The following is a 24,613-nucleotide window of genomic DNA, read 5'->3' on the forward strand; positions in this document are numbered from 1 at the left end:
TTACTGCCGGTAGATGCTTTCTGTTTCCCCTAAATGTCCCCCGTCCCCCCCGTCCCCCCCTGTCTTTTTTTTTTAATGTTCTCAAAAATGACTTACTTTCCATTCTCCAAATTCATTCAACGACTATGTTTTTAAAAAAAAAATGAATTTAAAAGGATGGAATGGAGTAGACCCTGGAGGGGGGGGGGGTGAAGAGACAGAAAATAGCATTGGTTTCATTGAAATTCTCTTTGTAGCCGTTATGTATGATTGATGAGGAGAGAAGAGTTGGGCTCGGGACAAGGGCAGAGGGGTCTTGAAGTCTGGGTCTACCAAAGCCATATCATGACCTAAATTTAGAACCACTTTGCTCTTGTCTGTGTGCTGGTGACAGAACACCGCTCTCTGGGGTTCTAATCCATCAGAAAGGCTGCTGTTGTTCTCTCTGGCAGTCAAAGACACAAGAGTGTCCCTCAAGCAGCCCCAAAGACAGAGAGCTTTTCATGGAAAATTCCGTTTGGTTGCCTCAGACAGACCCATGTGTATGACATCCTCCCCCGGAGGCCATAAAACAAGTAATTCATAGACAATATCTCACCCCTTTTCTCTGTCCAACAATAAAATAAAAATTAAATCTAAAATGAATTCAAGGGAAATGTGGGACATGCATTTAATGTTCATGATGTCACAGCATGGTTTCCTCAATTAGATTTCTATTGCTGTGCCTGCCTTTATAATAACCTCTCCGTGTCAAGCGAATGAATACAAAATAAAATACAATTTAAATAATGACAACAATACCATTCATAGATGATACACAACAAAAAAGACCAAAAGTGAAAACCAGAGATATACAGAAAGACATGAAACAATCCACGCCATAAAAGTCTGCAACTCTGCACTGCTCCCTTTCTCCTCCATGCAGATATACTCCCCATAGAGAGGCACACTGCTTCAAAGCTCTGTCACCATGCACACAAAACCCTACCCTGTTTGTTAGCAAAAACAAGCTAATTAGAGACGTGTTAATGGCCTGTGCTATTTGTGCCTTTTTCACAAGGGCAGCAGGGTCACTGGTTCGATCCCTGTCTCCTCCTGGCTTTGTGCCAAAGTGTCCTTTGAGCAAGAAACCGAACCCCCTTACGGCTGCCGGTGAGCAGGTTGTTGCCTTGCATGGTGCATATTAGTGTGCATGTGTGTGTGTGTGTGTGTGTGTGTGTGTGTGTGTGTGTGTGTGTGTGTGTGTGTGTGTGTGTGAGATGAAGGGTAAATGGGAACACACGTTAAAATAAAATATGTCATAGACAAAATGACAAGATATTCAACTTCCTAAGCGTCAGAGGAACATGTAACCCATCAGATGGGGATTAACAGACACAAAAAATGCGCATGCACACAGTGAGTGCAGGGAGAGGAGAAAACAAGTGAGTCAGAGAAAACCAACTGGGACTTGAATGTCATATCCTGCATGAGACATGCATGGTGTGTGTGTGTGTGTGTGTGTGTGTGTGTGTGTGTGTGTGTGTGTGTGTGTGTGTGCGCGTGCGTGAGAGAGAGAGAGAGAGAGAGAGAGAGAGAGAGAGAGAGGGAGATGAGAGATGCCCTTGTTCTCTAACTGGGGGAACAGATGGATCATCCAATCTGTTGTGTGCCATTGCGCCAATATTGACAACTGGTCATCACCCACACTGTACCTGAGAGCAAAATGGCAAGATTGTCGTCTCACGGCACTTATACTAACCCTAAGAATTCAGGCGGAATTGTATAATACAACTGTCAAAGCGTTAACTTCGTGGGGCCATGCCATGATAAATTCAGTTAAAGCAAGTAACTCACCAGGCAGTCACCATTCATGTCATTCTTCTCAAAGTTCTCGGGCGTCCTCTAGTGACTTCATTGTAGAACTGCATTTAGATTCGACGTCATATTTGGAACGTTCCACCACACCTGCAGCACGGTGAACAATAATAAAGACAGAATTGTGTCATCATGTATGTTCTACTTAATAACACATCAGCTTGCCTAGGTGCAGAAACGAATTATTTTGAAACACTCATTTAGTATGTTATCTTTCCATATAATCGAATAGACTGATTCACTCACTTAGTAGCTAGGGTGCATTATGTATGTACTAAAATGTTTCCTGTTTTGTTTTTACACTTAAAAAAATAATATAAATGCATATTTTTGCCTGTCAAATGATATTAAAATGGCAATAAATAAGTTAGCACCCCTCAATCCCGTACTCGGCGTACTGTACTGTAGTACAGTAACTGTACTGTTTACTGTACATGCACTGAAAGGAGGTGTCTAAAAGCAACGGTGACCATAAGCGCGCGCTTTTCTGATCTAGTTTTGTCAGACAGACCCGTCAGAGATCCCATAGGAGGGACTGTCTGTCACGCTAGGATTGGCTCGTCGGCCACCCCCATATAATTACGGCAACATCTGGACTATAGCTGTTGTTTCATTGATTAAACAAACCTTCTTGTTGCTTTCCACGGCCTGCTCCAAATCTCTGATGTATTCATCAACTTCATATCGTCAAATTGTTATGTCAATTTTCACCATTTGTATTTCACCGTCTGTTGTCAACAACAACCATAAGCGAATCACAGAAGACCGTACCCCCAGCCTATGGCATTCTAAACTATCTTCCCCAAAACAAACATTTGCGCACAACAAACTGTCACGCCTCGTTGTTCGTATCGTAGCAAATAGATCTACGTGCGTTAAGGGATTTTTTAAATCATAAAATGACTACCAAAAAGAAGCACACGCCTAATACACAAAATGACAGCTGGGTTGTTATCGCTGCGGGTAGGTTGAGCTGCATGAACCAAGCACGCTGTGCTCACTGCTAAGCTATAGATACTTAGTTAGCACTGATGTTGCTCTGAAGTTGTATAATATACTCTAAGACTATACTATGCTCATCAGATTTGGCGTAATGTCCTATATCCTAAGATTTAGACTCGTAGATAGATGTATTTATCGATTCTGACGACATACGAGAGTCTAAATCTTAGGCTAGTAATGTCCCATCTGGCCAGTATATAGTCAGTATCTCCTTTGCTCGTTTTTAGCGTGTCACTTCTTTCTTACCCCTTGCAAGAATCACGTTTAGAAATTATCTTTGTTGTGATTTCCACAGATTCTGCCTTTGACACACAGGGACATGATGACAGTGACCCAGCAGCATTCGTGAGACTGAGGAATCCCTCAACAGGTCTGTTGCCGCACTAGTAGTACTACACGTCACGAACAGTCTGTTCTGTTTTCTGTTCGTGCTGTGAGCTTGTTTGGAAATTAGTTTGAATCCAGCATGTCAAAGTCGTAGGTAGTTACTTCCGGTCCGTGGTCTTCAAAATAAGAATTATTTGTGACACATATCCGGGTTTTTGACCAATAAGCGCCTTTGTTTGATTGATTGACATTATTATTTATTTTACCTATGCAAAATAGGTACATTTCAAACGAAAGCACAACTCAATACAAAAACTGTTACTGTGGAGTGTGGACGACACCATGATAAATCATTACACTTGTTTACAACAGTGTCCACCATTTTCAATTCACAAATATACACTTCTATATAAGACAAACGGGAAAAATCATCATAAAGGAAGTAAACAGGGAAAAGTATATATATTATACAGTAATGTGAACTCAGACTTTACGGGGGCTAGTTACGAATTGCAGCCGTCCGTAGGTGCCCTTTGAGAGCGGTTTTGAAGGAGTCAAGGGATTCACATGTCTTAATGGCTGTTGGTAGAGCGTTTCACATTTTGATGGCATAGGAGCGAAATTAATTTTGTCCCTTGTTTGTGCTGAATCTGAAACTCACAGCTACACACACACACACACACACACACACACACACACAGCTGTTCAGCTACATGTAATTGCTTGTCAGTAGCTGGAAGTGAAGTTGTACTGTCTCATGACCCACGTCTGCGAATGAAAATGTATAGTGTTGTTGGCATCTCAACATGCCGTTTTTGATTGATTGATTGAAATATTCAGTAACAGTTTGCAGAATTACAGTACATTTCAAGCACAAACTCAATACAAACACTGTTAACTATGAGTGGACGACCCAATTAAGCATTACACTTGTTTACAAGAGGGTCCACCATGTTCAATTCATCAAAACATTCAGAGACGTACAAATAGATATATATATTCTATATAGTCAAAGAACAGAACAGGTGATGACGTCCATCTTCTACCATTCCAGACGCAGCGTCTCTGTACCTGTTCAGTAGTGGTGATGTGCAGCTGTATGAAGTCAAAGCTTTTCAAGAAGAGTTCCACTCGTGGTTTATTGGGCAGACTGTACAGAGAGGTTTGTCCCGTGAATGTTTGTTGCATGACGTGATTTATTTCTCATATCACAGAAATTAAATGTATGTAAAGGTCTGATTATAATTACAAAGAACATGAACATGAAACGTAACGTAAACCGTTGGAAAAGCATGCCAATGTGAAATCAGTGCAGCAGATCAGGTATATACAGTACAAACATGGTCGATAATGGCACGCTTGTTTTGATGAATAAGTATAACTATATAATCCACCTTTTTGTGTAATGAGGGTAAGAAAGGCTAAAACTGTAACGATTATTATTACATGACATAACCCACCAAATCATAGTCGTACTGAACTGCAATGGCTCATTTTACATATTACATAATGGGTTGGGTGAATCGTACATTAGCTCGGCTGCTACTATATCATATCATGTTTTCATTGAGTCATGCCAAAGCAGGAGCAGCTTGTTTACATTACCTGCCAAACCACCGCTGATAAACCCCCATATTATTGGTTGTGATTATTAAATGATTATTCCATTGTCTGAAATTATTGGAGAATAAAATATCAGCGGCCGATATATTGTGAATTCTGTGCTTGCATACACACAATAAGCTGCAACTAGTTGGGATTCATTAATATAACGTTTTCTTTTCTTATTACCCCCCCTTTTTTTCTTATTGTAACAGATGGAAGACTTCTCTATGTTACCCCAGTGGACCCCATCTATCTTATTTTACCCTATTTGATGAAAGCTGGTAATGAGGTATGTCATAGGTCACTGTTCCAGCTGATTTTGATTTCTAGCAATGACCAATATCACTATATACTATCCGGGGGCCTCTCTTCTCTTCGCCAAAGAGATGCAATCTACACACTCACTACACAATCTACAGTACACACTCACTACAGAATGCATTGTGAGCTTGTACATCCACTCTTTCCGCCCCAAGGTTAAGTCTATTTTTGCATAATGTAGGTTTCTATTAGGTGGCATACAAACACACACTTTTAAAATCCGGGGGTCCCCAGCTAAATGATAGTTAGGAAGTAGGAACCAAATGGACCCTTATGGGTCTGTAACTCTTGAGAGTGTACAAATTGAACCCAATGAACCGGTCCATTTGGTTCCATTCGTACTCTCAGAGTCAATTGTCAATTGTCAATTTGGGGGTCCTTGACAGGAAAACGTTTGGCAACCTAACTTGCTTTCTTTACTGCTCTTGACTAGGAGAGATTCCAGCCTATGGACCAGGTGGTAATGGACGAGGAATTCCCTGCTTGCTCCAGGCTGCTCGGCAGCACTCACCGTCTGGTTTCCCTGCACCACATTGCAGAGGAGAAAGGTCAGGGCATGATTATTTCCGCTATCATGAACTAGAAAGACTGACATGCTGTTCCTTGCCGTACTTAAATGTTCATGCTTTTAACATTCAGATGTGGGAGGCGTGAAGTTTCACCGATACAGCCAGGAGAAGACACTGGACTGGTTACAGAAAAAGGTAAGGGCTCATTACCATTGTCAACATTTAAAAGGGGCATGGATGGAACCCTAGGCTGATTTTGTAGTTTTCATTCCTGTACAGGTTCAAAACTACAGATTGGTACAATACTGTTGACTACATTGTGTGTAACATTGGCACACGTAAATCTAACACACCCATTATTAATTGTCGGAGCTGCGTTATTTAGTTTACTGTACGTCAGTGTGTTTAATTTGAGCAACTGCTTTGCTTTTACCCTAGTTTTTAACATGTACATGAAAACATATTCAGCCTAATTCAGCCTCGCAATTCACATCGATTCAAATTTTGAAACCTATAGAGCGCCGCAGTCCCGCCCTTTTCATGACGACGAGCGGCCCGGAAAATAATTTCCCATGCATTTTTCCCATAGACGTTTAGAAAAGTATTTATTTAAAGATCTGCAAGCCTCGGACAAAGCCAACTCGGATCGTGACAATAATCACAATATTTTGGGAAATTTTGGGGAAAGAAAAAAAACAACCAAAAAAGCGCGCTTTTTTCTTCAAATTATTTGTTCGGCCCAAACAATTGTGTTTGTGTTTGTGAAACGTCTATGGGAAAAATGCATGCAGGACTGACACTCTACAGTAAGCTGTTCTGTCATCTAAAGTGACCTGAGAAACAAGTGGGTTAAAACCGTAGAAATTGTAGAATTCCCGTCATTTGAGCTTACCGTATTCTTCTCCAGGTGGAGAGGACAGTGAAAGCCCTGAGAAAGAGTAACATCTCTGTGGGAGAGGGAGTGAAGTCCACAACATACATTAGAGTGAAGGAAGAGGCCCTGGATGGTAACTCCTGCTTCTCGTGTCACTATGCAAGATGGTTCTTAAATATAGATTCGTATTAAATAACATATACATGTATGTATAGAACTACAGATATTCTTAAAATGTTTTCTGAGAATGTTTCCGTAATGATTGATAATCAGGGTTCACGTGGTTATTAAGTCATTTAAGATGAACTCCAGTGGATGGGGCTCCCCTCAAATATTTTTTAATTCTGCAAATATGGCTTTGACCAGTAGATGGCACTATAGGTATTATGTACTGTAGTGCAGCGTTCTATCTTGGCTTGGCCTGGCTCTATCTTTGACTCAAGTTGTACCAATTCTGACAATTCCTTCTTTTTCAGGTACATTTTCATGAAATGCAACCAAATTCTATGGCAGATGTCATGTAAGACTTTTTTATGTGAAGGACCCCCAAAATTGACACTAATTAGCCCTCATTTGAAGAAATAATGCCAGGGACCCCCATAAGAGGAGGTTTTTACGGCTCTAGCAGAGATTCTCAACCCGTTAAATTTCAAGGACCCCCTAGTTTGACATGCATTAGTCTACAAGCCTGCATTTAATGGCATTTCTATCTCTGGGACCCCCAATTTATATGGTAAAAATAAAAATCTATGTTAATTTAACTGGGTCCAGTCAGAGTTAGACCCACAAGGGTCCATTTGGTTCCCAACTATCATTTAGCTGGGGACCCCCTGGAACACCCTCAAGGACCCCTGGGGGTTTTAAGTTACCTTCATGCTATTTTCTCTTTTTGACGCAGAGGATTATCTGCGCTATGCCCATGGCCTGATATCCGAGTACATCGGTGAAGACCTGAGTAAAGCCCTCCTCAAACACTTGCAGTATGTTGACCCAACAATATATAAACACTTTATATCATCCAATGTCATTTTGGAAAATGGATGAAAAGATAAAGTAATTACCGTATGCCTTTTCATTTGACAAAAGGTTACCAGAACTCCTAAGTCCAAAGGACATAGAGCCTCCTACCAAGGTATATATTCTCTTTTTGGGCAAACTTCTTTTATATTATTCATGTGCACTTTCTGCTTTCTGCACCACTGTTTCACTTCCCTTTCTTCATACCTTTATTTGTAGTTACGTCCCCACCAAAGAGGTCCAGGTGTTATGTTGTGCAAAAGTGCATTATTGGCTATTTCCCCTAATATAAGCCCTGAATGGGGGTTGGGGTTTTGTGCCAATTAGCTTATTTCCATCAAAATAAGTATAGTAAAGTGTGCCGCTTGGGAAGTTGGGATACTATTTACATTATGAAGAGAGGATATACAAAAATATATTTTTTTGAGCGATGGAAATAAGCGAATTAGCACAACACCCCAATGCCCCAATTAAATTAATTGAGGGCTTATGGTAGGGGAAATAGCCAATAATGCACTTTTGCACAAAACAACACCTGGACCTCTTTGGTGGGGATGTAACAACTACAAATAAAGGCAAGAAAGCCTTCTAGCATGGAATTCTCCTTTAAGCAAAGTCTGTTTATTAGATTAGAATACACTCATTCTCTAGTCCTACTGTGTGTACTTTTGCATTGCGATTATCTTTCCTGTTAAGTTTCTCTATATTGAGATTGTTGGTTGCTCTTTAAGTTATGGGAAGAACATGTCTTGCTTTCTCTGGCAGAAGCGGAAACTTTCCGACATGCCAGTGGAGGCTGCAGAGGACTACACCAAATTCAACAGTTCAGATTTTGGCCGGAAAGTGAGTGTGCAAAAAAAAGGGGCCTTCTTTGTATGTGCAGCAGGGAATGGTTAGAAAAACCTGTGGCTTTGAGCACCATTGAAAACATGCTTTCTTGTTGCTGTCATCTGCTGCTTAACCCATTTTGACCTGGGAACGATTCTACAAATGTCTTCTATATTCTGACAGTTTTCTGAAAAACCCTATGTTTCTATGTCAGTCGTTCTCATACATTAATCTGTAATTGGCTGCCGACCCCCATCTGAAAATATGTTGTTCCAGGGACACCTCAGAAGCAAAGATTTGAGTTAAAAAACGTTTGCTCTGAAAGAATATATATTCAAAGATTTGCGCCACATTTTCGCGATTTTTCAGAAATAGCAGACCTACAAGCTCATAGCACGGCACAGAGTGCCTAGCTATGAGCTTGTAGATCTGCTATTTTTCAACGGCTAAAGTATAACAATGCTTAAAATTACTACTTTTCCCCCCATCGTTTAACTTTTCAGACGACCTTCACTGATTGTTGGTGAAGTTGGAATGCAGTTTCAGAATTGTGTCTGTAGAGATTTAAAAATACACATGGGTCGAAAAGGGATTCACCTTGTAAAAAAACTTCCTTTTGCCCAGTTTGAAATGAAGTTCATTCATGGTAATAAATTCTCCACTGTCGGCACAAGGTTGAGGTACCAGCTATGGTATTGATTTCTTTTCTCTTCGTCTCGCAGCCGCCCAAGAAGATGTCTGCAGCTCAGAAAAGCCTGGCGAAGGTGGACAAGACTGGCATGAAGTCTATGTCATCCTTCTTCAGCCCCAAGGTCAAAGCCGAAAAGAAATGAGCGTTGTGTATAGAGAGTCTGTTTTGTAGACCTTGTGTTAGCGTGTATGTATTTTGTAATAAAGAAATTAACCTGTATTTATTGTATTTTTTTTAATCTTCAGTCAGTTTGAATGAGATGCATTAATTGGTCAAAGTAAAGATGCTAGGCTAGGGTATACACCCCTGTAAGGTAAATTCAGCTGAATTTTGGTGCAAAGTTTTACATCACTTGTATTTTGCATGTTTGGACATTGGTGGCCATTTTTGCCCGTTTGTGAAGCTAAGACGACTCGAGCAGAATTACCAGTTTGTCAGTGGCTCAGTCAATACAAGTCCTTGTACCCAGTTTTAATAAGTAATTGGAATAGTAGTTGAAAATGACAAGATAACATGTAGTCTATGCTACATTTGCACTTAAGTGATTTAGCAGATAGAGATATTTCAGTATTACAACTGTCACGGTGGTGAGTCACATATTCTTAAAACCCCACTCTTCCGGTGACGTCCAGCACAATAGCCACATTTCTTATCAAGACTATTGAAAAATGCGCTGTTGAATAATACACGGGATAGGACGGGGGATCGTCTTGCGATCTTGGAATCAAATAACTGTTCCAACAAGCAATTTCTTATCTGTTAAAAAAAAAGAATAGGCCGACAAAGGCTTCATGGTGCTGGTGGGACTTAAATGTCTTGACCAAGTTTACTGTATTTCTTCTTTAATTTGGGCTTGAAGCGAAGGGTCTGGAATGCACTCTCCACTACTTTGGGCAGGTGTATCGGGTTCCTCTGGAGCCGTAGTCGGCTACTCGTGGACCCGACGGAGTGTTTCTTCTTCGGTAGATTGTCCTTGGCACACACCTGCGTGTTCTGTTTGTATTGATCTGTGACCCGAGGAACCCTTAAGACCCAGTTGGAGTGTAGGTCATGCTCGCTGGAGCTTGTGGCCACTAAAGAGATTGTGGGGTACAGAAATGGGGGGGGGGGGTCAACTAATAAAACGGCAAAACAACATATCAAGTGACACATTTGACACGCGTCGTGTTATCCAATTGGACGTGCGGTGCATTAAACTCACCAATGAAGTCTACGTCTGCGTGTCCGTCATCCACGTGAGGTTTGCGCGTAGGTTCAGGGTCGACGCAGCTTGCGATGACGGCGTCAAGAAACTCTAACGTGTTCTCCTCGTTGGGGATTGGAGGAGCAGACGGCTTGGCTCTTGATCTCTGGTTTTACAAATCATACAAGGTTGTGCTTAGACTAGGTATTTCATATCGGTTTTTTTAACCCATTCTGACCTGAGATCAGATTCATACGAGGTTTCCACTGGACACTCCCAATCTTCCGCCGTAGTCTGAAAACCCACCTTTTCAGACTCCATCATGGCCCATAGCACTTACCCCACCCCCTTAGATAGCAATTCTAGTAGTCATAGCACGTCATAGTACATATGTGTAGCATAGTAGTATAGATGTATAGCTTATATGTATAGTTTCATTATAGATATTCCACTGTTACTTTCTTAGCTACGCATGTTTCATGATAAATGTCTTTATGTGATGTATTCCCATGCTTTTGTTCTTGCTTAATGTAAGTCGCTCTGGATTAAGAGCGTCTGCTAAATGCCTAAATTGTAAATTGTAAATTGTACACACGCTGTTCTGATGAACCCATTCTGACCTGAGATCAGATTCTAAAAATGTCAGTCGTTCTTCGAATTTTTCAAAAATAGCAGACCTACAAGCTCGTATCGCGCCACTCGGTGGCGCGATATGAGCTTGTAGATCTGCTATTTTTCAATAGCTAAAGCATAACATGATGCCAACACCAAAATGGGTGCCCGGTCAGAATGGGTTAAAGGACAACATCACTCTTTAAAAAAAAAATCTATCTTCATATAATTGATCCTCACTAATGTTCATTAGAAGATGACTACTCACTGTGTCTCAGAGGAGGGCTGTGGACACCTCAGAAACCTGCCATACCAGTGACATCGTAATAGGCGGGTTTTCCCTTTTCGAACCAGATATAAAACTTTATTTTGTATTAATGCAAGAACAATGGCTTCCATTTCAGCATAGATGTTATCTATAGCCCGCCATGCAGAGTGAGTAGATGAAATAGTGAGGACCATTTATATGAAGATAAGGTTGAAAATGGGTGAAAGGTAAAGGACCACTTCAGCACTTTTCAACCTATCTACATATAATAGGTCCTCACTACTAATCATGCTAAAATTGCACAATTCTTTTCTACTCGGTCTGTGTCTCATCATAGGAGGGCTGTGGGCAGTTCAGAAACCTGTCCACCAGTGAAGGCAGCAAGATTTCTTTACAAAAATGTTTAGATTTTTATTATCGGGAGAACGATGACTTCCATTTTCACATTGCAACTTTTCAGGACTAGAAAGCCTGCAGTTTATATTAGCTTGAATTCTGATGATGTCACTGGTGGACAGGTTTCTGAACTGTCCACAGTCCTCCTATGAGACACAGACTGAGTAGGAAAACAATTGTACCATTTTATCATGATTATTAGTGAGGACCTATTATATGAAGATAGGTTTAGATAGGCTTAGAGGAATGGGACAGGTGAGATACTTAATTCAATTCACACATAAAGTGCCATAACCGGCTATACTGGCCTACCTGTGCGTCCTTTGTGGGTGGCGGGGGTGCTGCTTTCTTCTTGACCACGAAAGCTGTAGCTTTGGTGAGTTTGGTCTCATTACTTTGTAGATTAATGACACTCTTTGTGTATTGCCGTCTCAGAGCTACAAGTTCTTCCAAGTACTCTAAGCAGTTCTGATGCTGAGAGTAGAGCCATATCCGATCTTCCTGTCTTTGGTAATAGTATAAGGTTGACTCGATACTCACTGAACTTTTACTCCTCTTTAAAGTCGAAGCCACTGTTGCTTGTGTTCTCTCGCCCACTACGAGCATGGACGTGCTGCGCACCAACCTGACCGTGCAGGCGTTGTGGTAATCCTCCTCTGACCGAAGGCCTCCCTCTCCGCCGGCCATGTGTCCGTGATGCTTCGGACGAAACGCATTATTAATCTTCCTGAACATTCCTCTACGTGTATATCCTCTCAGAATTAACAGACTTGTCCTTGTTCTCCGTGATCCAAACGATGCCCTAGTTTATCCATAGCCTATTCGGGGCTGTGGCCGTTTCCCAAAATAAGTAATATCCTGTCAAACCTTAGCAGTCTCTCTATGTGGAACGCCGCTGTCCATGGTACTGAAACGGGCATGCGTCTCAAACGGTGCAGGCCTAATGGCAGGGAAAGCAAAAGCCGGATTGACACAAATGTCTGACTGTTCTGAAACAGTAGGCTATTTGGGTTCGAAGGGAGTTGCACCATAGCAACGGGTTGGTAACACTACCCATTCTACTGTCATTACTATTGAGCAGCAGCACGGTGTCGCATATCCTATGACTGGCGTCTGGAGACTTTTATCTTTGTCCAAAATGTCCACCGCAATCTATCAAACTCTCAGCTGCTACTTCTTATTGGCAATGGAGCTAATTTGTAAGAAACTACTTGTATATCATATCATAGGCCCACATAGGCTACTCAATATAGCACGTGATGAACGTAGATAGGCTAATGCTGGCCTATTCGTAATATAGGGCTACGGTTACACACTTAATTAATAATGAAACGTCTAAGGTTTCATTCTATTGTTGGACAAACCCGCCTTAATCGAGGGAGGACAAACACTGTAGCAACACGGAAACATTCCAGACATGGGATAGCCTACAGGCCCAACAAAGTTTCCATTAATGTCCATCACACACACACACACACACACACACACACACACACACACACACACACACACACACACACACACACACACACACACACACACTCTAAAGCAGTTTGTATAGCTGCTTATGGAAGAAAGAACCGGGGCCTATAGACTATCAGCTCAACCTCCAGCCAATGAAACTACTAGGCATTTCAGGCCTGAGGTGAAAGCAGGCTGCTCATGTGAGCTGTGACCAAGAGTACAATTTCAAAGAGGAAACGTTAAGTTGTAACATAACACCCTGAGCAAGCATAAAGTGACTGTTTTGGCACCAGCAATGTAAACAGTGCAGAGGGTACAGGATAGCACAGAGACGGCAATTATTCTGCCAACCAGCAGATGATAAAAATGTTCCAAGTGGCTGTTGCACTCACAATAATAGAAAATGCTGACTTCCTTTTCTTGATCTGTCGAAACCCGAAAATGAAAAGACAAGAAACCACCCCTGGAGTCTGGGTTGTGATGCAGTTCCTCTCCGTTTTAATCCGAGTTTCTCTTCTGCTTTTTAAACCACACACACCTGTCCCTGTAGCAGAGAAACAAAACTTAGTTTTTCATGTTAAAAGATGTGAAGGTTGTAGTCTAGGGAAATCTAGGACTTCGTGACTATGAACCAAACCCTCAGAATTGTATCTATCTATTCTATCTTCTAGCTATATAAAGTCTGTACGTACGTCTGTAATCCACGTAACTCGAGAACCGTTCGTCCCACCGACTTCGAATTCGACAAACACAAGTTCTACACCACCACAGGGAGTGCCGTACCCGGTGGCGAGTCGGTCGGACCCACAGTTGTCCAGAACCGCCACAAAAGGCCTCCGGCCAGGGCCCCTGCCCAGGTTCCAGACAGATACAGAAATCTCCATATATGGGCATATAAGGGACACCAACTTCCATTGTTACCGACTCGGTACTCTACAGCCGGGCACCGGTCTAGTATCTATAAATGAACCATGTCTCTGTGTCAGCCTTGAATTTGCATATGGTCGTGGGGGGGCTGACATTCTCACTTCCTATTTGGTTGGTATAAAACTGAGTATCTGAGTATCCTATTCAAGATATTTGAGTAAGCTATCAAGATATTATTGAGAGAAAACAAAGAAAAAAACTTTTGAGCTGAAAATCGTGGCAATCTGGCACACTGGAAGTAGTGGTGGCTTTCCAAGGTAAGGAATGATACTTTGGTGGAAAGATTTTATAAGAAATGGAAATTTCAATGCATTTTATTTTATTCATTTTAAAGGATACTAAACAGCAAAATCCTTGTGTAAAACTTGTGTAACTCAAGTGTAAAGATGGACCCGCATAATTCTCAGTGTTACGCAAACCCTGAGTAGTTTGTTAATTTTTTTTGCAAGATTCTTCAAAAAAATAGCCTATAACAAGTTTAAAAGGTCTTGCATCAGTTGCATGTAGATCAGCTATTTGATTTACAGTATCGTTAAAGTGGTTAAACTGATTTTGAGCAGCTATATTAACTCTCTGGAACCCATTGGAGGTCCCCGGACCCCACTTTGAGAACCACTGGTTTAGAACAATAGTAAAAAGTTACAAGCTGTGGGGAAATTGCTACGGTATATACTAACATGAAATGTGTTGATGAAGAAGAGGACAGGTGGTTCACTTCACAGCTTGTGAGATGCAGTATAGAAAGCAAATGGAATGCTCAGTAGTGTCTGTTCCCTGTTTCAGCCATGCTTTGTGAGGGTAGACTGTGGAGCATGACCTACGGTGGCCTGGAGGAAGAGGATCCCCTCCCTCACGATGGACTCCCCCAGAGTGCCATCAGTAGTGGGACACAAAGAGCCACTGCCTCCCTAATGCCAGCCCCCATCTGTCACTCTCAAGTCATCCACCACACTTCTACCGAGCAGACAGGCGACAGAGATTGCTCTCAACTCCCAGGTGTATCCCACAACCACTGGCACTCCGAGGGGAGAACCCCAAACGACTCACATATTTCGCCTTTGCAGGCCCAGGATCTAGGAGGGAGAGACCCGCTGGGTAGACGGATCTCTCTGGAGATGGAGATCCCTGCAGGCCAGGCTTGCTCCAGTGGCGATGTTCCCTTCCTGGTGCCCTCCTTCTGCCAGAGCATCTGTCAAAACTACAGCGACCTCCACATCGGAGGCGACCACGTGCTGCCTCTTTCTGCCAACAACAACGGCGAGCTCTTGCTCTGCTCCGAAAGCCAGCCTGCCGGTCCCTTGCTGCACTCTTGCGATGTCCCCCTAGCGGTGGAGGATTCTCCCCCGGGACAGGTCTCTCAGGGCGGGCCTCTGTGTCCACTTAGAAGAGGCTCGACCCGGAGGACTGGCGGGAGTGGCAGAGACCGGAGCTTTTTGTTTCAGGGGTGCGAAGGGCCCTTCTCCAACTCCTTGCTCAACCGCTATCTGGAGCACAAACTCTTGGACCTCTACCGGCAGTACATGCTGGAGAACATGGCCAGGGAGGCGGGCGGTGGTAGTGGTTCTGGCTCCGACGCGGGCCCGGCGGTTTGCCCCCTGCTGGGCTCAGAGCTGGTCCTGACCAGCCTGGACCAGATCACGTTACAGCTGAGCCGGGACGGGAACCTGGAGGCGGGAATGGCCAAAGACATGGTCCTCAGCTGCCTGCTGCGCGTGGCCAGCGACATGCAGTCGACTGAGATCAGCACTCCCCTTCTGCAGATCTCCAACGACGACAGCCTCCAGGGATCATCATCTGCACACAGTTCACACTGAAGGACGTGAACCTTAAAGTCCACAGACTCTCAACTCATCTGATCTCCCTGTCAAAGACGTTGTCTGATGCTACTTACTAGACCATACATGGGCTACTGGCGTCCCGGGGGCCACATGCACGCCGTGCCCCCACCATCACTTAACCCATTCTGACCTGAGATCAGATTCATACGAGGTTTCCACTGGACACACACTGGTCTGATTAACCCATTCTGACCTGAGATAAGATTCTAAAAATGTCAGTCGTTCTTCTATTTTTCAAAAATAGCAGACCTACAAGCTCGTAGCGCGCCACTCGGTGGCGCGCTATGAGCTTGTAGATCTGCTATTTTTCAATAGCTAAAGCATAACATGATGCTAACACCAAAATGGGTTCCCGTTCAGAATGGGTTAATGTGCCCCGCAGGTTAATATCAGAGATTGATTTGAGCCGTTACGATTCCAAACATGCAAACATGACCCACTTTATTTACTTCAGTCTATATTAGTATAGATTAATGACTAGTATTAAAATGTCATTGTCTTTTTTTGTGTCCAATATATTTGGATTTGTTAACTATAACGAAATGCATTTGAAATGAAATAAAAATGGTTATTTTCAGGATTTCAGGCTATTTTTGCTATACGACAGTATGCAACGTGGCCCTCTGGAGTGAGTGTGGCAATATAGTGGCCCTCTCCATCATCAAAGTTGCCCATCCCTGTACTAGACCCTGCTATGGTCGCATAAAGTAAGAGCATCAGCCACTTTATTAAGACAGACGTAAAGAATGTTCGTATTGCCGTAACCTGACATGCCTTCATTTCAGTTATGATATGCAAGTTGCTGTTAAAAGGATTTTTATCCCGTGGGGAGCATTTGAAAGGAATTTGTATGAAAACGATAGAATATGATTCTCCTTTGTAACCAGCATTTTCTTTTTTTTTTTACCTTTTTTCCCCACACTATTTTCTTCTTTTTCTGACTTAGTCTGTAATAAAGACAATAAAGTAATTAAGTGACATGGTAGACAAGGTTTTCCTATCATTCTCTTAAGCCTGGTAATATACAAATAAATGAATATAAAATGTGTATAGGCCCTACAGTATGTACTTACACATGTGTCGCTAGCCTTCCTGGGATCCATTCCTTCAGAGTTATGATGATTATTAAGCAATAGGAGTATTCATTAGTGCTTATAGCTATAATTATACAGTGTTAAAAGCAGATCATGCATTATATAAGTATGTTTATTAATAGAGGCTACAATTATAGACATGGGCTTCATAGAATCTTTTACCGAACTGTCATATTCAAACATGATTGCATAGACATGTACATCATATTTATTTTTTTCATCTCCCTGTAGCTTAAAAGTAATATCCCCCAGGGAGGGTGGTGTGTTATCTGCAGTTCTGTAAATCTGTCACAAGAGGGGAGCACAGTCACTCAACGTATTAACCCGCCTAACTAATGCTTTAACGTCTCCCTCGAGATACATCCCCTCTTATAGACACACACACAACATGACACTCACTTCCCCTGTGGTGCGCTCTCGTTCATTTCCTCTTTCTTCCTCTCTTCATCTTTCCTACTTTCTGCCAGGCAGCTCTCTTTACTCTCCGTCACATCCACCTTGAATCCATCCACCTAATGGTTCCTATCACCAACTCCCTGCTCCTCTAATCTACGATGTCATCAAGACCATGTCATAAATCTGTACTAGTAGTATACAGGCTGGCAGCCAGGCAGACGGCAGGCACTAATCATGGCAAATGTAACGTTACATTCTGTATGTGTACTGTTATGATATAAAAACAGTATACAAAAAAAAAGAGAGATAACTGGATGCACTGGATGATATTTTTTTAGGTGCGCACCAGCATATCGCACACGTACTGTATATAGCAACGACAAAGCAGAACCGCCAGGGTTGAAAAATCAGTGGAGCCGAACAGCCAAACGCGACGTGCTATTTTTCACATTTCACTCCATTTAGAGCCCTTTGAAAGACCCACCACTCCATTCCGGCTCAGTGCAGCCGTGGCCTTCTGCGTCCAGTGTTTGATCAGCTTCCTTGTTTCCTGTCCAAACAGAGAGCCACTAGAGGAAACTGTGTTTACAAAAGCGAGCTCCGCAGCCGGAGCCCTGTGAAGTCTCAAGGCCAACAGAGACACATGTTTAGTATTTCGACTTCTATCTGGATTGAACATTCCAGGTACAATGTTAAAGGAACCCGAATCCTGACAGACCTAAACAAAAACACACTCGCGCATAAATATGATTCACCCGCCACCCCGGCCCAAACTGTGCGAGCATATTCAAACAAACTGATTTCCACAGACCTTGGGAAAATGAAAAACAGGCCTCTCCTTTCCAGGAGGAGGTTGAGAATTGGAGAGAGGACTTGCCGGTAAAAGCTATGGTCTGCCTGTCGCACAAGTTCATTTAGAAGTGCCGCACATTATGCATTCAAAGCCAGCAATATTGGTACTGTACTTTCCGACTAGTCCCCCACCAGAATGAGTCTGTATGATTCTTTATTAGCTTCTTATACCAGTGGATTAACAGATTGACAAAGGACTCTCTGTCCTTCATGTATCACAGTATTTTAACACAGTGAGAAAGTAATTAATTTCATTGCTTTCCCTTTCTTTAGCGAGAAGAAGTTTATTCTTTATGACAGAAACCAGACAGTCTAAGGCCAATGAAAAGAAGCAGGAGGCACAAAAGAAACCGTCCCTCAGCCTGAATTGGTGCGTTGGAGTGTCTTTCAGGAGTTCATAAAGTAATTTCCTCGTCACAAAGAGCTTTTAACATGGAGGTCGACAGAGGCAAGGACAGGATTTCATATCAAACCCAAGGCCACGCAGGCTCTGACTATTATGACTTAATGGTCTGTACCATTCTGTGACTGACATTGTGCGATGGCTTACTTACTTACAGTATATGTTCCTGTCCTCGTCTCATTGTCTCCTATATGTGATGGTCTAATTAAGAAACCTCACAACATTTATGACATTTTGGTAATCAAGACCCTTTAAATAACAGTTGGTTCAGTTTTATGCTGGATTAGAGATCACAAGAACACCATTTAGGCCTATGTGATGTTCACTATAGTTCCATTGTTCATTGCAAAACTTTGTACTAAAGAAATAGTCTTCACTGCATGTAGCACATCTATAATTCTCTGGTATTTGTCTAGAAACACACAAGTATTTCTTTTTCCACCATTAACCACAGTGGCTGGTATATCTCAAAATGGGGCCTTTTTGCAAGCCAACTACATTTTCTACAATAACCGCGTTCCAAACAATGGTGAGTTATGCTGGCAACCAATATACTGATTGACTGATTGATGGAATAAGTTATTAACAGTTCCATTGTACTCAATTCATCATCGTGACAACATAGCTATATCAACAATAACACTAAAACAATAATAGATATACATGTCTACAAAGGGGGGGGTCAGAGTTGTGTGAGAGATGTCACTCACACAGGGCTTCTTCTGAGGCTGAGGCCTCATTCACACGTACCAAACACCAATCAAGCAATGTTTGGTCGTTTTTTTGGGCCACCACAATGCTTTTCCAATGGGAGTCACGTGGTTTGATCAAACATTTGTGTTTGATTGCTGATTGCTGATTGCACCCCCCTCATCTGACACAAATGTTTGGTCAAACCATGTGACTCCCATTGGAAATGAATTGGAGCAGCAATCAAACAGCAACCAGACATCACACACGGACCGAACATTTGTTGTGTAGGTGTGAATGAGGCCTGAGGGAGTGCATTGTTTGCTTCCATCTGGGCCTCCGTCTGGGCAAGCTATAGAACGGTGGTCCCCAAACGTTTTAGCCCGTGACCCAAAACAGAAATTAGACAGACATTCGCCCTGGGAAATAGCAGATCTACGTTTTGACGGTCAGAGATAAATTAACGCCAAGTATAACCGATGCATGTGTATCGGTTTAATATGACACCCTTAGTTACTGTACTGGGACGTGCAGAGAGTGTTAGAGGGGCAGGGGCTGAAATCCCGTAAGAGAGGGCACTTTGGGACAAAAATAGCTTGTAGATCAGCTATTTCCGGGGCGCAACACAGCACTCTTTAGCTAGTGGAGATGTGGTGTAACGACATGGATCAAATCTGCAAAATGCCGTGTTCAAGTTCTGGAGACTTTGGAAAAAAATCTCCTGAATGCTGCCCTCCGGCATTGGCATGGAAAGGAGTGGCATTTGCATTTCTTCCACCATAGTAAATTGCTGCATTCGTGGTCTGGAGAGATCGAGGGCCAGTTGTTTTACAGACGGGTAAAAGGGCAGGGGGCTGAAGTCCCCCCTTTGATGTTGTCTATGTGTGCACGTACGTACCTGGTTCAGGAGCTGAGAAGGTCCTCCTTATGGTTACCTTCCATTAGGGTGACTGACCTGTGTTGAAGCAGCAGCAGCAGCATGCCTGGAACCCTTTCATGGCAGCTCTGCTTTGCATCCGTCTGATTGACACTGGGACACGTAGGCGGGTGGAATGGGAGAACACACTCTTTCCCGGTCAGTCAGCGGCTCAAGGTTGCATGGAGCCCGTGGCGGAGTGTGCTGACCTTGGCTGAGCTAGGAGCCGACAGAGAGAGAGAGAGAGACCTTGAGAGACAGCGGGGCAGCTAGGATCTGGCTCCCAAAGAGCTGGGGAACATAATGTGATAATGCACGGCTATATATCACCCCACGCATTGCCTAGTATGTGTGGATGTGGAGGACATACGTTACAGCGTGCTTTAAAAGCACATTTCTTTCTTGTCCTCACGTGTTTCTCATTTTCTTTTAACATATTATATCTTTATATATTCCATTCCATATAAGAAATAGAGGTGTGGTTTAAAAGAGTACAAGTTAATGTAGCACTATTGTAGCACAGAATCAGTAGATTTCCTACTTATTCTTAACATAATAATAATTCTCACTAAACAACATGAGTTCTTAAAAGAAAAGAATAATCGTTGATGTTCTGTTTCAAGATGATAACTTGTCAACAAAACAAAACAATGATGCCTGTGTTTTCCTTAGCTAATTGTAATTCAGGATATGATATGCACTCTATATAGTCTGTGCATGGGTGAGGACCAATTCCCTTTGAAAATATTCCAAGCTGAAAGGTATCATGTTTTGATTGAGTGTTGTACTGGAGCCTCTGCTCAGAAACAGTAACAGTAATGGGCCTAACATTAGCATTCAGGTGCTAATGAGTACTTGAAAATGTGCTTAAAAAGGCCCACATCATGTTGCAGGCTTACAAGCATTGATAGGCTAATGTACATTCACATCATGAATTAAAATAATTTCAGAAATCTGAGCAAAACAGACACATAGCCTGCCTGGCTGCTTAGCAGTAACCTATCTAATCATTTCTAGTAGGCCTATACTTACCCAGTGCTGCATGCTTGCTGCACAGGACGAGGCCTACATTGTCTTGGTTACAGCTGGCCACAAGCATGAAAAATATTAACCCAAAGTCTTGTGTTTACTTTATACTGTCCAACCGTGACTCCTCCATGTTGTTTTTACGCGTCAAAGGAGCCTCATTAAGTCATTCACTTCCTCTCAAAGTGGTGTGCATTTTATTTTGTTTTATTTTGAAATCATACTGGAAATAGAAATCGCTTCTAATGGGCAATAGTTGGCAGCAGGAGCACGTGCTGCCTCTGGCTCTATAGCGATGATAGTGGAGCCACAGCTAGATGTGTTTTTATTGCATGCACACTTGTGCAGTGCGTGTGCAAAGTTTTGTGATTTTTATTCCCCCTGTTTTTTGCTGTCTTTTGCGGTTACGGTATATATATATATATATATATATGCCTTTTTTGGCCTTTTCGCTCACTGCCGCCATTGGGAACTTCCAACAGAATCGGCCACTTTATTACGGGACTAAAACACTTCTTTATTAATACTATTGCAAACGCACTGCGTCTAACATTTGAGGCATCAGGGTCAGCACCTTATATATTTGAACATGTTCGGAGCCCTATGCGGTGCCAGCTGGTGTCGCCGGGCTCAGGGGAATGAAGCATTAAGACTCTCGTAGATTGAAAATGTCAGAATCGATCAAAAAATACATCCAGGGGAGACTCTAAATCTTAGGCTAGCTGTGGTTCAGGCGCGCACAGTCCTTCTCTGTCACCGTTGGTGCTTACTATGGCGCTTACCTGTTTTCTGTTGTGCTTACAGGTCTGTTATCTGTGTGGTGCATACTAGGCCTAGTCTATGGTGCTTACATGTTTTCCATGGTGCTTTTTATGGTGCTCACCTGTTTGTTATCTATCTGTTATCTATTCTATGGTGCTGAGAATAATTCCATACTAACAATCCAGTTGAATGTAAAATCTGATATTTGGAAATCAATGAGATGTTTTCTAAATTGTATAAGCAACACAACACACAAAATACTTAAGTTTTAATTGGGTCTGGGCCGGTAAGGGACCTGGATATTGGATCGGGGCACTAGCTGGCACAAAAAAGGTTGAGAAAACAGTAATACTAATACATAAAGTAATTCAAATTTGAAATGTTTGCCTTATATAGGTTTTCAATGGTACCCCAACGTTCAACCCCTGAATTGACCATGATCCACAATTTATGTAATGATCAATTTTATTAGGATGTTATTAGGATGACCCAAAGGATCATAAAATACCTTGAACGATTACTATTGCAATTTCTTTTGGGTCACCCCCTTTATTAGCTTAGATGGACTGGCCTATATAATGTCTCCTATCCGCTACATACAATGTATAAGGAAACAGACACATGACCAGCAGATGGAGTCAGAGTGGATGTCACAGAGCCACTGTCCTTCTTTGAATGATGTCATTTGACTTAACCCATTCTGAACGGGAACCCATTCTGGTGTTAGCATCATGTTATGCTTTAGCTATTGAAAAACAGCAGATCTACAAGCTCATAGCGCGCCACCGAGTGGCGCGCTACGAGCTTGTAGGTCTGCTATTTTTGAAAAATCGAAGAACGACTGACATTTTTAGAATCTGATCTCGGGTCAGAATGGGTTAATCAGACCAGTGTGTGTCCAGTGGAAACCTCGTATGAATCTGATCTCAGGTCAGAATGGGTTAAGTAAGTGAAGTATACTTGCCGAGCCATGTGGCGCATATAGGTCAGGAGCCTACTGTATCTTGTGTTTCTGTACAGCATGAGGTGGCTTGATGTACATCAATATACTTGAAGTATGTCCCTGGCCATGATGTACAAGTACTGTACACCCCCTGGACATGACACTAGTATGTTGCAGGGATATACCCCCAATCCTACCCTTTATGCTTAGTGCTAATTTTGCCAAAAAGCAGGGGGCATTGGGTCCCATTCTTTGTAGTCTGTAAGACATTCAAAACCGGATCAACAAAGCATACACAACCTTCATAAGACTTAAGCAAATCTAGGAAATCAAAACAATACAGCACCAAAACAAAACTCCGGATCTACCAAAGCTGCGTACTTTCAACACTACTATACGGCGCAGAATGCTGGAAAACAACAGAGAATGACATCCATAAACTATCCACCTTCCACACATCATGCCTGCGAAAGATTCTGCACATATTCTGGCCCAAGACCATCTCAAACAATAACCTCCTCAACATCACCCAACAAGACGACATGCACAGCATAATCAATAAACGCAGGTGGACCTGGATTGGCCATGTGCTCAGAATGGACATAAATGCAATCCCAAGAGTCGCATTACACTGGACTCCAGAAGGAAAGAGAAAGAAAGGCAGGCCCAAAACGACATGGCTTAGGACAATCGAGAAGGAGCTCCAGCTACAACATCAGAGCTGGGGGACCATAGAGAAGATGGCCAAAGACAGATGTAAGTGGAGGAACTTTGTTGCTGCCCTATGCGCCAGCCGGCGTAATGGGGATAAGTAAGTAAGTAAAGTAATGACACGGCCGGGGATTGAACCCTGACCTCCAAAACTCAGGGCGGACACTCTAACCACAAGGGCCAAGGCCACTGAGCTGGCTTTTTGTTTAGAAATTGTAATACTAGCGGCTGTGGCTCAGGAGGTAGAGCAGGTCGTCCAATGATCCGTGGGTCGGCGGTTCGAATCCCGGCTCCTCCTGTCGAAGTGTCCTTGGGCAAGACACTGAACCCCACTTTGCCTCAAGTTGTTGCCACCGTTGGTGTGTGAATGTGGGAAGTGAGGACGCTGGCGTCGACTGTTCGTCGCTTCACCTCCCAATGAACGAACCATTGTAAAGTGCATTGAGTAAGCACGTAGTGCATAGAAAAGTGCTATAAAAATGCAATCCATTATTAATTATTCATAAATCAATATGAATGCAATTAGTATTTGTTGTCCCACATAACCTCCTCGGAAGTACAAATCCACATAACCAACTGTACTGTATATTACCAGAGCAGATATGCACAAAATGTTGTTGTTTGCTTTATTGCACTTGCAAACCAACCATGCCAGTCCTCGCATGGCATGAGGTTCTTTCAGTAATTTGTTCATTAACTTGTCTCTGATCTTCAAGTTCAAATTCCCTGTGAGCCTTTTTATCCTTTGAAATAGCATAGTAAAAAAAAACACCATTGCATTTTAAATTGGAACTGCATAATCCTTTCCTCTGCATTTCTCGTTTTGGCTGTGGTAGGATTAGTATGGCGTACACACACAGCCCTTCAAAACAAGAGAAATATAATAATAATAAGAGAAGTACAATAATGAAAGAGCGGCTGCTCAAGGCCACATTCTGTCGTTTGGGAAGCAAACACTGTGCATGTATTACTCACTTCTTCCACGCACCATGACTCATTTCCTGCTAGTGATTTACAAACAAACCCTCGCGTTGTGGTCATTGTTTTGTATGCTGTACGTGTAGTGCTTTCTGTAAAAAACTGGAAAGTTTTGGACAGGGGAGACGGAGCAGATATACAATT

The 24,613-nt window shown here is 42.5% G+C and overlaps 3 protein-coding genes across 3 annotated transcripts; 2 read left to right on the top strand and 1 right to left on the bottom strand.

The window, feature by feature from the left end:
* The first annotated feature begins 2,646 nt into the window (after positions 1-2,646).
* Positions 2,647-9,229, top strand: rnaseh2b (ribonuclease H2, subunit B). Its single transcript, XM_080785525.1, has 11 exons — positions 2,647-2,799; positions 3,134-3,208; positions 4,220-4,327; positions 4,983-5,059; positions 5,525-5,639; positions 5,731-5,795; positions 6,508-6,607; positions 7,373-7,454; positions 7,561-7,606; positions 8,257-8,334; positions 9,042-9,229. The coding sequence occupies exons 1-11, from the start codon at positions 2,736-2,738 to the stop codon at positions 9,150-9,152; spliced, it is 921 nt and encodes a 306-aa protein (XP_080641651.1). The 5' UTR covers positions 2,647-2,735; the 3' UTR covers positions 9,153-9,229.
* A 588-nt stretch (positions 9,230-9,817) lies between these two features.
* c9h13orf42 (chromosome 9 C13orf42 homolog) lies at positions 9,818-13,435 on the bottom strand (the record flags this gene model as incomplete). The annotated part of the gene is made up of 4 exons (XM_080785244.1): positions 13,326-13,435; positions 11,782-12,168; positions 10,212-10,359; positions 9,818-10,083 (listed from the first exon to the last, which is right to left on the bottom strand). The coding sequence occupies exons 2-4, from the start codon at positions 12,154-12,156 to the stop codon at positions 9,818-9,820; spliced, it is 789 nt and encodes a 262-aa protein (XP_080641370.1). The 5' UTR covers positions 12,157-12,168; positions 13,326-13,435.
* A 588-nt stretch (positions 13,436-14,023) lies between these two features.
* Positions 14,024-15,854, top strand: LOC308331328 (TLR adapter interacting with SLC15A4 on the lysosome). Its single transcript, XM_080786723.1, has 2 exons — positions 14,024-14,117; positions 14,644-15,854. The coding sequence occupies exon 2, from the start codon at positions 14,646-14,648 to the stop codon at positions 15,672-15,674; it is 1,029 nt and encodes a 342-aa protein (XP_080642849.1). The 5' UTR covers positions 14,024-14,117; positions 14,644-14,645; the 3' UTR covers positions 15,675-15,854.
* Positions 15,855-24,613: the final 8,759 nt, after the last annotated feature.

The sequence above is a fragment of the Protomyctophum bolini genome, assembly GCF_963924005.1.
Source record: "Protomyctophum bolini genome assembly, chromosome: 16".
NCBI lineage: Eukaryota > Metazoa > Chordata > Actinopteri > Myctophiformes > Myctophidae > Protomyctophum > Protomyctophum bolini.

Coding starts and splice junctions, on each gene's coding strand:
- LOC308331328 (XM_080786723.1), top strand. CDS start 14,646: ATGCTTTGTGAGGGTAGACTGTGGAGCATGACCTACGGTGGCCTGGAG.
- rnaseh2b (XM_080785525.1), top strand. CDS start 2,736: ATGACTACCAAAAAGAAGCACACGCCTAATACACAAAATGACAGCTGG. Junction 4,328..4,982: donor TGGGCAGACTGTACAGAGAG/GTTTGTCCCGTG, acceptor TTATTGTAACAG/ATGGAAGACTTCTCTATGTT. Junction 7,455..7,560: donor GCCCTCCTCAAACACTTGCA/GTATGTTGACCC, acceptor ATTTGACAAAAG/GTTACCAGAACTCCTAAGTC.